The sequence below is a fragment of the Pieris napi genome, chromosome 22 (genome assembly GCF_905475465.1).
Source record: "Pieris napi chromosome 22, ilPieNapi1.2, whole genome shotgun sequence".
NCBI lineage: Eukaryota > Metazoa > Arthropoda > Insecta > Lepidoptera > Pieridae > Pieris > Pieris napi.
The window spans coordinates 6,712,496-6,725,529 of NC_062255.1; the positions used below are offsets into that span (position 1 = coordinate 6,712,496).

General features: G+C 34.5%; 1 protein-coding gene across 1 annotated transcript in view; it reads left to right on the forward strand.

The window, feature by feature from the left end:
- Positions 1 to 13,034, forward strand: part of LOC125060754 (protein spaetzle 3) — a 49,568-nt gene that overhangs the window by 14,359 nt on the left and 22,175 nt on the right. The window contains exon 2 of the mRNA XM_047665797.1: positions 670 to 1,540. Within this exon, the coding sequence (XP_047521753.1) occupies positions 784 to 1,540 (757 nt within the window). The 5' untranslated portion in view covers positions 670 to 783. The remainder of the gene's footprint in view (positions 1 to 669; positions 1,541 to 13,034) is intronic.

Below are 13,034 nucleotides of genomic sequence, written 5' to 3' on the forward strand. Positions count from 1 at the left end.
GAGGCTGATGCCTGCTAAAGGTAAGAGTACCTGCTTTACAGGTCATCAGGCCTCCACCACTTCGGATCGACAGAAGGTCTTAAAAGTAGAGCAAAATTTAGTGAGAATAAACAATCATTATTACATAGGCTGTAACGTTAACAAAAAAGTATTTATAAAAATACACATATAAGAGAACCATATGGGATATGTGCGTGTGCGTAAATGTGTGTATGTGTGTGGGTGTGTGTCTGTGTGTCGTGGTTAAATAAATTACATATGAAAGGAAAAACAAAATCTATATCAAGTTATTGTTAAGTCAACAATTAATATTACAAGGACATAGAATGCTGCAGATTCACATTCGGGCTTCCCTTAATTCGGTCCAAAAGCATCAACTTCGGCATTCAATGATCACGATTCAGGCCTTTCAATTCGAATGCCATTTGTTAAGTCGCAAGGATATCACGGATTGAGGGAAAACCAGCCATAAGCGTTTTGTTCGAGATTCAAGAACGAGTTCAATTGCGACATCTTATTTCGAAGCTTCTATCTATAGTATGACAATATAGTATCGTGCGTAGACAATAGCCACTTATACCATTTAGATTCTACACGCTGCCATTATTTATCACCCGCACTAAAACCACAGAATATTTATGATTAAAATCGAATGTTTTTTTGTTTCAGATCGTAAAAACCGTGTGCAGTGTAGTGTTTTGTGTGTCCAAAAATGATGAAAACCGCGCAGTTCTACAGTTCGAAAGCAGTCATTTAATTTGTGAAAGTGATTTCGACTAGACAATGGCTTTGGCAAACTTCACGGTCCCCGTTGCCAATGTGGCAAGTCCAGCTATAGTGACGACTTCTTCAACACCTCTGAGAGTAGAACTTGACGACTTATTATACTCTCCAGAGGAACAACAAGCAGAATACGCTTCACAATATACTGGCAATGAGCCCTTCCTACCGCCGTCAAATCAGCAACAGAAAAGACCGAAAGTTCGAAAACGTGCCGGCACAGCCTACTTACCACCTCCTAATCAATTCACTCAATACCCACGTCAAAATGAGGTACCATTAAACCCTTTCAACAGCCCACTACAGGTGCCGTTATATCAGAACTCAAGGCTCGACGTACAAGGACCCAACCAAAGGGTTCAAGGTGGTGGTCAATATGACAATAATGGTCAGTACATCCATGATCCAACTGGCGATTACGATTACGAACAAAGAAGGATAGGTAAAACTGGAACACAGGTTCCAACATACCCGGGTTATTCGGACTTACCATATCAACCAACCGATAACCAAGGGCAAACATCTAGTCGATTCGATGGAAACTCGAATAAAAACTACAATTACGGTCCTGTGACAACTGCAGCGCCGACAATCTCACGGAAGCAAAATGAGGCTGGAAAACGGGTTAGTAATAGTGGTATTACTCCCCCGGATACACCAAGAGGCTTTACCAAAGTTGAGACGGGGACTGGAGGCAATACACAGCTTCACGCCGTCTTAGACTACGACGATGATGATTATTACGAAGACGATAGCTCGGGTAAGGAAAACGTATTACACAATATAATATTAACAGTTATTAGTGAAATATAAAAAGCCGTGTAGTTCAGGTTCCTCGTTTACCTCGGTTATATAAACTAAGAAAAAAACCTTGTATTCATTACTGACACTTCATTTCTATACAATATTAGTAATAATAATAAGCCTTTATTCATCCACATCTTATTGACATACAATTAAGAAAATAGTATAGAATTTTACTAATCTAAGATGCGGCCTCTGTCCGCTAGGCCTCCTCCAACATTTCCCACCCTATTTTATTTTTTGCCGTCGTTAGCCAATTTTTCCAGCTAAACTTTCGATCTCGTCAGCACATCACTATTTTGGTCTGCCCATGTTTCTATTTCCTTTTGGGCCAGTCCATTTATCCAGTTATATATAGGTATATACTAATAAAGATATAATATGAATATGTAACCATAGTAAATGTAAACATCGAAACAGATAACGATGTAGACAACTAAATGACTTGGTACGACGTCTTAAACGTCTCACAGTTTATGTATAGAAAATACTTTGTATACAGAAATGATTGATTACAGTCCATATATCAAGGTATATCAGTACGACAGATACATAAACTAATTACAAGCATTCCAAATAGAAAAAAACCTACGGTGACTGTCCTAAAGCAATTATAATAAAATCTACACGCACAGATTGTTATCTGTTTAGTACTTGCAGGACATTGAGCCAACACGATCGATCCAATTACTTCCAGTATCGGTCAATAATAGGCGTATTTATCCTTGAAACTGCGTTCAATTCATAAGCGATGGCGAAATTAAATAGAGTTTTATCGTAACCAAGGATTGTTTATTTATCAGCTCTTATTTTTACTTCAGTAATTGTAAAGACCTTGGGAAACGATCGATCACGGTTACACAAATAAGTCTCTTTAAATATTGATAAACTACTTAATAGGTTGGTTGCTTAAGTTATAATTTGCTAATTGTAGCTGCCATTCGAATTTTAAATATGGAATTATTGAGGCATTCAAATGTGTATGTAACAGGTAATTCAAAGAGTAAACAAGAATCGAAATAGTAATATTTTGCTCTGCCTTTTTATTTAGGTTGACATAAGCTGTTATAATATGTATACTAGTAAACTTTTTACCCCTCTATGACTTAAAACTTGGAGGTTCTAGCTTCGATTCAGATTTTGCATTAGGAAATAATAATTAACCGCTGTTCACTACTATAGCGACGTATTTCGAATCTGCATTATAATTTGTAACTATGTATAATTTGTAAGTATGAATAATCTTGTAATAGCAAAGTTTTCATATGAAACTTAATCTAGCGTTTAACACTTGTCAAAATCACGATAGCACGGTGCCAAACGTTCTTTATTTAAAATTCATGCAAATTCAATTCTAAACAAAGTAAAGTTTAATGAACTAATTTTTTGGGGGCCTCATAGCCTAGCGGTCTTATTAAGTGGCAGCTAGGTGAGGGGTACCGAGTTCGATTCCCGGTTCGAGGGCAAGTTTTAATTTAATTTAAATTTGTTCTCGGCCTTTGGGAGGGTTGTGCGGTACCGGGCGAGTGCCTAAACCGTACAAGGAGGACATGGTCGAATTTCTAAGGCAAAAAGCACGAATTATAAAAATCTTATACTTGACGCTGGCTAATGCACAAACCGTGCCAGAGCCATAAAAAAAACTAATTTTAAAAACGGGTATAATTACGATTGCTCCACAGTATTCTTCTCCAGTCATAGCTAGAAATATATTAGATTTATTACTAAGTTCATCTCAGCACGTAGTCGTAGAACGTAGGTATTAACCTTGGCATCACTTTCGAAGACATTTGTATGAGGTCATAACTGTCAAATTTTTACTCATTATAACGTGTCCAAAATTATATACAATATTGAGTATTAAAGTAAAGCTTTTCGAACCAATTCGACTCGGGGACTCTCTGGCATTAAGAGTGTCCAGGATTGTCCATCACATAACATCAGGTGAACCGTGCCCGTTTGCCCCCTGTTCTATTAAACATTAATAGTAATAAACAATTTACACTTCTGTTGTATAAACCATCTTGACTAATATTATAAAGCGAAAATCTTGGAGAGAAACTATTGGCTGTAAAATGATTGTATTGAATAGCTTTTTTATAGATATTAAGCCGTTTGGGTAATCACTATTCAATATTAAAAGAGTTAGTTGATCCAGTACTTAGGAAGGATTATTGGAGATTATTCATAGACATATACATAACATTTATTACATACAAAAACACACACACATAAACAGACAAAATAACAATACTCAAAGAAAAAATAAAATAAAATAACAATACCTACTCAAAAAAATAAAATAAGACATATCAAAAACAATAAAAATTCACTGCCTTTACATAAACTGTATAACTTTTAAGTTAAATAAAGAAATTCCCCGGCGCATGTGCCAGAACTTTTTTTATATTCTATTCCCTACTCTGTCTCGACCATCCAACTTCGGGCAGATGTTCGATGTCCATTCGTAAACAACCGTAACAACAAAAAACAAAAAATCATAAGAGCAACTATGGCAAGATTCTTAAGAATATATTTATATATTACCTACTAGCTGATCCGGCAAACGTCGTTTTGCCATGTATATAATTTATAATAAAAATTAAAGGTTGTATGTATTTTTTAATGCTGTATCATCAAAAAAATTAAATTATCTAAAAATTTTAAAAAATAATTTAGGGGTGGACTACCCTTAACATTTAGGGGGATGGAAAATAGATGTAGTCCGATTCTCAGACATACCCAATATGCACACATAATTTCATGAGAATCGGTCAAGCCGTTTCGGAGGAGTTTAACTACAAACACCGCGACACGAGAATTTTATGTATTAGATTCAAAATATTAAGAATTTAATTAAATACATACTAAAAGCTAACAATATAATGCAGTAACGCGGGTTAGAGACACAATTATAAAATATCAAATTCGTTCCGGTGTCAATTCGTGTACATAAAATAGTACTTAGAACCTTGAGTTTACGTTTGTTGAACTGCATTATTCATAAGATTAAAAAAGTGTATACTATAATATGAAGAATAAGGTAGCGAGTGCTGCCGGCCCTCTTATTAGAATCTAATATAATATAATTTAATATACCTCTTATCTAATGGTATTGTGTTATCTAATATATAAAATTCTCTTGTCGCGGTGTTTGTGGTTAAACTCCTCCGAAACGGCTCGACCGATTCTCATGAAATTTTGTGTGCATATTGGGTATGTCTGAGAATCGGACAACGTCTATTTTTCATCCCCCTAAATGTTAAGGGTAGTCCACCCCAAATTTTTTTTAAATTACTGATTAAAAAAAATATTATTTTTTATGATACAGCATTAAAAAATACATACAACCCCTAATTTTCTCCCCTCGACGATCAACCCCTATTTTTTGTTATAAATGATATTATGCATGGCAAAACGACGTTTGCCCGGTCAGCTAGTATCCGTATATAACTGTTGTTTTTATTGTAAAAATACAGGGCTAAAATAAGTAATATAAAAAAATGTCTTAAAAGTCTTCTTTAAATAAAGTAAGTTTAAAATAGCCTTGAAACATCTTTATGCAAAAAATATTTTCGAACATATTCGAAATTTATTTATTTTAAAATTTTTGGGTGTATCTCATTTCTATTAGCTTGTAATTTTTTGTGCCTTAAATGTAAATACCGTACACGTAAATTTATAATTGTTATAACGTTTTTATTGGACTCAATTAATTTTGTACGTTAAAACAAATCATTTCGCATACCTTTAGGATTAAAACTTTACAATAATTTAGCTTGCGATAAATTATTATTAATATTACTTATATTATTATTAATATACACATATTTTCCATTTATAGTAAAAAATAATTTTAGTACACGTAAGTTGTTCTACTGTTTATTTTTTTATGTAAAGTGTGTTATGGTGAAACTATTATTAATAAGCTGAATAATAATCAAATAAATAATTTGTCATAATTAACGCGTAGAGCCTATTACCGTATCGTATTCGTTACCATAGCTACCATTTTTCATCTATGAACATCGTTACCATAGTAACAACGTGATATCTAGTCCACGTTTTATAAGTCCGAAAGAGTTTAAGATCATCTGTACGCGTCATTTGACCGTTACGTTACGGCTTATAACTTCCACTTTCATTTTCTCGACATTCAAATGACCTTTACGAACGTGTCCAATATGAGACTTAACACATTGCGTTCTTAATAAATTACTTGTTTACGCTAATCGGACATCGGGTTGGAGTAAAAAAAGCTTACCAAAAGCCTCTATACAACCAGCTTCATTGACGCTTCTCATAATATATTATGATGACTGATAATTATGTAGGTTGTCAAAAAGTCAAAAGTCAAAAATCATTTATTCATATATGTACACTTATGAACGTCAAAAATAAATATACATTAAATGCTAATTTTACATTTACTGCCAGTTCTCAAGGACGTAGAACGGAAGAGAAGAACTGGCAATAAACTCTCCGCCACTCTTTTTAATCGCCAAGTTTTTTGTTTTACACATCGTTTGTAAGGAGCTGCAACCATTACACCAAGTTCATCACATGACATCTGAAGTAATAAATAATAATAAAATAAATTAAAAACAAAGATTTGTCGTCTATGAGCAGGAGGTATAGTGAAATAGGAGCACGCACTTACATCTCGTGGGAACAACACGCAAATACATAGTCGAGTCGAGTTGAGTTTCACTACTACACTACACTTACCGTATGACTTCTTTATGAGTAAAAAGTATTAATAAAACGACTATATAAATTTATGAATATATATATATATATATATATCTTCAATCTTCAAATAATACTTAACACTTAAAATAAATTGGCTGGTAGATAGTACCGGTGATCCCAGATCTGGTGCTTTCCTCGCTCAACACATCGCAATACAGCGAGGAATTGCTTCCAGCATTATACACTGCCACAAGGACCTTTTTAAATTTATTGAAGTTTTCTATTTGTCCATTTTTAATTTATATTATTATATTGTTTAAGATTATCATAAATACTCTACATTTGTTCGTTATATTTCCATTTTGTTACCTAAAAATCTTTGATGACCGCAGGAAGAAACAGCTAGAGTTTTCTTAGTTTCTCCAGAAAGCTACACCAATTTGCTCTAGGATAACAAATTAGAACAATTGATTGAATGATTATTCAGTCTCAACACGTATGAAAGTGATAAACTCAAAAACACCCAACCCCAAAAAACCAGTGGCGCTAAAACTCTTGGCTTCAGATTTGTGATCATTTGATTTTCTAATAGGCAAGTATCAGTCTTCTGTGCCTGACACACGTCGTCTTTCTGGGTCTAAGGCAAGGCTCGAGATGTTTTTATAACCGTACGTGCGAGATAGTCGCACATTGATAGTCCATTGGTCCAACCGGAGTTCGAATCGACGACCTCAGGGATGAGAGTCGCATACTGAAGTCAGTCAGTAATATAAATACATCGATCTTCTTAAGAAAAGAAATATAATATTCTCATAACATAAAAAGAAAAGTTACCATAACTAGGCATACATTTAATTACTAAGTTTTTCATAAGAAACGATATATGAAAACTCGATGAAATTGAAAACAGATAATTGTACAGTTTTTTTTTTTTTTTATAGAATGGGGGGAAAACGGGCAGGAGGCTCACCTGATGTAAAGTGATACCGCCGCCCATGGACACTCTCAATGCCAGAGGGCTCGCGAGTGCGTTGCTGGCCTTTTAAGAATTGGTACGCTCTTTTCTTGAAGGACCCTAAGTCGAATTGGTTCGGAAATACTTCAGTGGGCAGCTGATTCCACATAGTGGTGGTTGGCATTATGACAGTTATGTTACAATGTACTTATGGAATAACTTCAATAGTTTACGCGCAAACACATGATTATGGAATTCTGATTACACAACATAACGCTCTTGGTGGGGCCTTTGACTTGAGACGCAGGGTTGCCAGCTTTCAAACTTTTTTATTAGTAACTACGACTTATTGCAATTCAATAAACTATTGTGTTTTTAAAAAGTTATAAAATTGAAAAACTAATCAATTATTTATTTCTTTAAACCACAGCTATTCTTAAACATTATCATTTAAAGTCACCTACACGCTTTCTCTCTGAATATTATATTATTTTTAGTAAACCTTTTAACAAGCGTTTCGGTTTTAATTATATTTTGTGTACTAGTTAACTAAGGAGTAAGGTTTTTCAATATTAAAAATAAAATGTTTTTTTAAAGTAAAATAAAGTTTGTGGTATAGGTGCCTTAGTAGTAGGTGCCTATCAAATGGAATAGGAATGAAATGATATCAGTATCTTTGTGGGTCTTAAATATATTGTTGACTTGTGCGTTTTGAAATAGCATTTTGCCTCCTTAATTTAGCTTTAATAACATTGAGGTCTTCACATACCATAGGGTATAATAAAAAATAATTAGTCTAAGGTTGTAGACTAAGGCTAGAAACATTTTAATGATGGGAGCTTTAGGTAACATAAAAACAAGTTGAGCATGACGTACAAACCCGAGCTGTAACGCAAGTTCGGCTCTGTACTTCAAGAGCAAACGCCTATGGTGAGAGAACGTTGAAGTGTTTACTACCTCGGCTAGTAAATGGTCTACCCGGTCAGTTATTAGATACCCTAAAGTTAAGAAAAATAACAAGTTGAAGAATTATTTTTATATGCATTTGTCGCGCGCGCTCCTGACTGCTATTGCTACATTAATACAAACCACAGTAGTTTTCAAATTATACTAAGATTTAGATTGTATTATTGTGTATAATAAAAAAAGGTATTCACAAACAGGTTATACATTAAAATCAATTGCTTGAGAATTTAATGGTAAAACTAGGCTGGTGATTTTGGCAACCCTAAATGTACTGTAACCTACAGAACTGGTTTGAATACATTTACCTGTTTGTTTACCTACTTTAACTATTATTCAGTGAGACATCTCTCACTTTCTTTTAACCGACAGTTTATACATTATGAAATGTTGAGGGTTCCAAATATATTAATTTTTAACTGCTATTTATTGAATTATTCCAATATTTGTTTTACGATCTAACTAGCCAACTGATACCTATCTATTTAAATATTTTAAGGAAAATAGATATGATTTAGTTTCCGAGCAATTTGTGGACAAACATACATCACATTAGAAATTTGAAGTATCATAAAACACAATCAAACATTAAACTCAAACTGAATTTATAATATGACAATTAATAAGTCGTAAAACGGTGATGAGAAAAGTACGTGCGAATCACCAAAGACATATAGAAAACTACTATTAAACTAGCGGACCCGACAGACGTTGTCCTGCATGATATTTCAAGCGATTAGGATAATTAAACAAAGTATGAAAGTACCGACTGCAGCGCCATCTGCCGCGCTGATTTGTGAATCTAAACTATACAGGGCTCCACCCAAACTCATACAAAAAAATACATTCAAATAGGTCCAGCCGTTTACCTCTTACACACTTGAAGTTCAGTGACATACACACGTACAGTAGAATTATATATGTATATATGTAGGCTATCCTATCTTTTAAGTTAGATCAAACTGCACACGGTGTGCAAATTTGATTGAAATCGGTTAAGTAGTTTAGGAGTCCATAGCGGACTAACAACGTGACGCGTAATTTATATATTAAGAAGGATTACCGGAAAGTCGTTGAAATTTCTTAGTTTTACTACTACTAAAATTGTAAGTCGTGATAGCAAATCTCGTTTTAATTCCTTTCAGTATAGGCTTCGGCATTCGGTTTTTCCGTAAAATGTTTCGTCCATTCTGTAATTTTATTCCAGTAAAAAAATATTAAAGACTAGTAGATACCAATCTTTATTCCTATTACCATAACGTAAAACGTATCGTGGTCAAGTAACATGTAGATAGATTTGTCGATGTATTTAAATATCGTTATAAAGTGATAATTATTGAATTGAATTTACGGATAAGGTCCCTTTCAAATACCTTTGTCTGGATTGAACTGGTTTCTTTGTTTAGATTTCTTACTTGGTGTATGCAATACTTTGTTACTATTAACTACAAATTCAACTCGGGTAATAGGTAAATTCGAATACTTATTATTTACTATAGATGAATGGAATTTTTGAACAGAAGTACGAATTATAGTCGTGTAAATAACCAAATGTAACAATTTTTTATAAAAAATAACTAGGTATTTTTGAGAAAACCAGCGAAAAAGTTCGTGCGTCTAGAGCAGTAGGTGTTGATACATTTCTGCAGTGGTTTTTAAATATAATATTTTATAATTATTCTGTAGTTCTGTCGTAGTGACTTTCGTGCGACTCTCATTCCTGAGTTCGTAGGTTCGACCCCCAGCTTACCAATGGACATTCTGTCTATATGCACTTAACACTAGCACGCTGAAAGAAAACATCGTCAGGCAACCGGCAAAAAGTCGAGGGCGTGTGTCAAGCACAGAAGTCTGATCACCTACTGCCTATTAAAAAGAAAAAAAAATGATTTCGAAACAGATACAGCAAACTGAGGCCCAGATGCAAACGGCTGTAACCGGTATAATTATTATATTAAATATTATACAACAACCAAATTACAGAACATAAAAGTAATACTTAGAAAATACAATATAATAACTAAAATATATTTTTAAAAGGAGTCCCTTTAGGCAAGGTTCCGAAGATACTGGCAGCGTTCCCCCTTTGAATAGCTAGACTAATTCTTTGTCCGAGGTAGTTGCCAGTTCTTCGGTCTCCTGTGTTGTCGACTAACCTATTTGCTATTTCCTTAAATAGCCTTATAGCGCTAGGACCCCACGGACCAAAAATTCAATATATTAATGTTTAAAAAAGGTTTTAAGCTTGTGGTTAAGGTGAGTTAATTTTTTTGAAAAAGTGAAGAAAACTGTCATAAGGAAGCTAGCATGTTAGATACCAAAAAAATATGACTTTAGGCAAAGAAAACTGACCAACTTTACCTATTAAAAATAAAAATTAAACAGTTGGAGTATTTTCAGGAATAGACTGTGCCTATGTTCCGTCAACGGAACGTGCGTTGATCTGCAAAAAATAGACAAAACTAAGCAATTTATTACTTTCTTAATAAATTAGTCACACATCTCTTTACGTAACATAACCAGTTCCATCGTTCATTGATTACATCCTCATACATATTTATATGTTAATTAGCGATTATGTGGAAACGTGACTTTTAATCGGAAGCTGGGTCAAACATTGATAAAGAGATGCATGGATAGGGTCCCGATTTTTTTTTATTATTTGATTTATGCTCTCAACCATCACACGTGTTAAAATGAGGACAAACAAACACTTATTACACTAAATGACACAAGGACTTAAAAGGCGAGTAGCGCGCAATTCAACTCCCGAGGGGAGTTTTTGTATCGAAGAAGTAGCATGGTGAAGCGTACAGGAATATACAATGTAATTTACATAAATAGCAATTAGGTAGGAATATAACAAATCAAAAGAAAATAATAATAGTAAATAATTATTTGCAAGGGGTCTATTGATTCGCCGAAAGGTCTCTATGGAATGTTGAAAATGTCCACCGAGTAATTTTTCACCACAAAGCCTGATTCACGCTACACCGTGTCTCGACCGGGCCGTGCCCCGGCCGGGGCACGGTCTAACATTATTGATATACTTTTGTATGAAGTAATTCATGCCTGACCGTGGCTCGGCCGTGCCCCGGCCGGGGCACGGCGTTGTAATGTCGGTGGGTATTGTTTCCCGGCTCCGGCACGGTCCGGCCCCGGCACGTCGTAACATGAACGTAGGCGCCCGGGCACCCAACGTCAAATCTTAGTGAGGTTGAATTTTTTCTATGTACGATAAATATGGCTTTTGAAATCTTGTAATTTTTTTGGTTAGATCTGGTTTTAATTTTTCAAGTAAATGAGTAAAGCATTCTTTAGATATTCTAAAATAACCATAAAACTTGCTCTCGTCGTATATTAATTCTTTGTAAAGTAAAGAAAATTCCCCTTCTGCTTCTCGCTTTCTCCAGGTTGGATGTACACCCGATCTTCTTTTAGTACTTTCGCTTCGTTTTTCTAATACTTCGTCATTGATGGCAATTGCAATAGCTGCCAATTCAAATTGTGAAAATTGCATAATTACTTAAGCGTCAAGTCTATCGACAGATGAAATCACTAGCTGACAAAAACAGATATAGTGGTGCAAGCACGTACTTGCGTACACCCAAACAGCCCGGTGTAACATGAATCAATGTCCAGGACGGCGCACGGTGGCCGTGTCCCGGCCGAGGCCCGGCCCGGTCGCGACACGGTGTAGCGTGAATCAGCCTCAATTCTATTGTAAACCCTTTTATTAATCGTATCGTATAAATTCTAAAAAGATAGCATTTATTTCAATTAGGCCTATTAAAAAGGCACTTACAAGGCATAATTACAAGATAAAAATATTTAAAAACAAATTTACTAGTTGCTCCTTCCAAAAGGTAGTTTCATATGGAGAAGAATGGGCTAGAAACTTCTTTTAAAATAGTTTATACAATATTTTATATTCATTGATTTGACACTTATCTATATTATCCTATCCCAGGACTGCCAGACCTTCGTCATTTTATATAAGCTGAAAGTTCTTCTGTGCGTGTCCCCTATACAGGTAAGAACGGCCAGGGACTATAGAGTTTGGGTAGTGGTTACTTTGGCAGATAACAGGTAGTAAAGGTATATAATATATAATACAAATATTTTTTACATGTAATAATACTTTTTTTTGTATTTTATAATAATAAAATTACATTTTTTACTTTATATAACATGGATATGAACGTAATAAAATATTTTTTAATTAAATATCTTTAAAGATCGCAATCGACTAAGCGCTCGCGCTCAGACCTAGAGGAGACTTTCAATGTGTCTGGCAAGGTGTAAGAACCAATGAAACTGTCCGGCTATTGAGATAACATTTTTTCATAGGTCCCCAAGTAACATATATAAAATTTAGCTTTTATACTCTAAAGAAAGTATAATTATAATTTATTAAAGTTTAGGGGTGTCTGGCAGGGGGTAGCAACTGTCGTAAGTGTCTGGCAATGGATGACGAGATTCCTTAAGTTATCCCTAATGAAATATAAAAAAATTGAGCTTTATACTTTAACGAATTTAAGGTACTATTTTATACACCTTTACTACCTGTTATCTGCCAAAGTAACCACTACCCAAACTCTATAGTCCCTGGTCGTTCTTACCTGTATAGGGGACACAGAAGCTTTTATAAAATGACGAAGGTCTGGCTGTCCTGGACTCTTGATCTATACGTGAAGACCATGTACATTGTACATAGAATAAAAACACTACTATACTAGAATTAAATAGGCGTACATATATAACATACTATACATAAAATACAAATGGTGGTTGGCGCCCCCCTACTTCCTATATTGTATTGTGAACATGTGACCTAAGC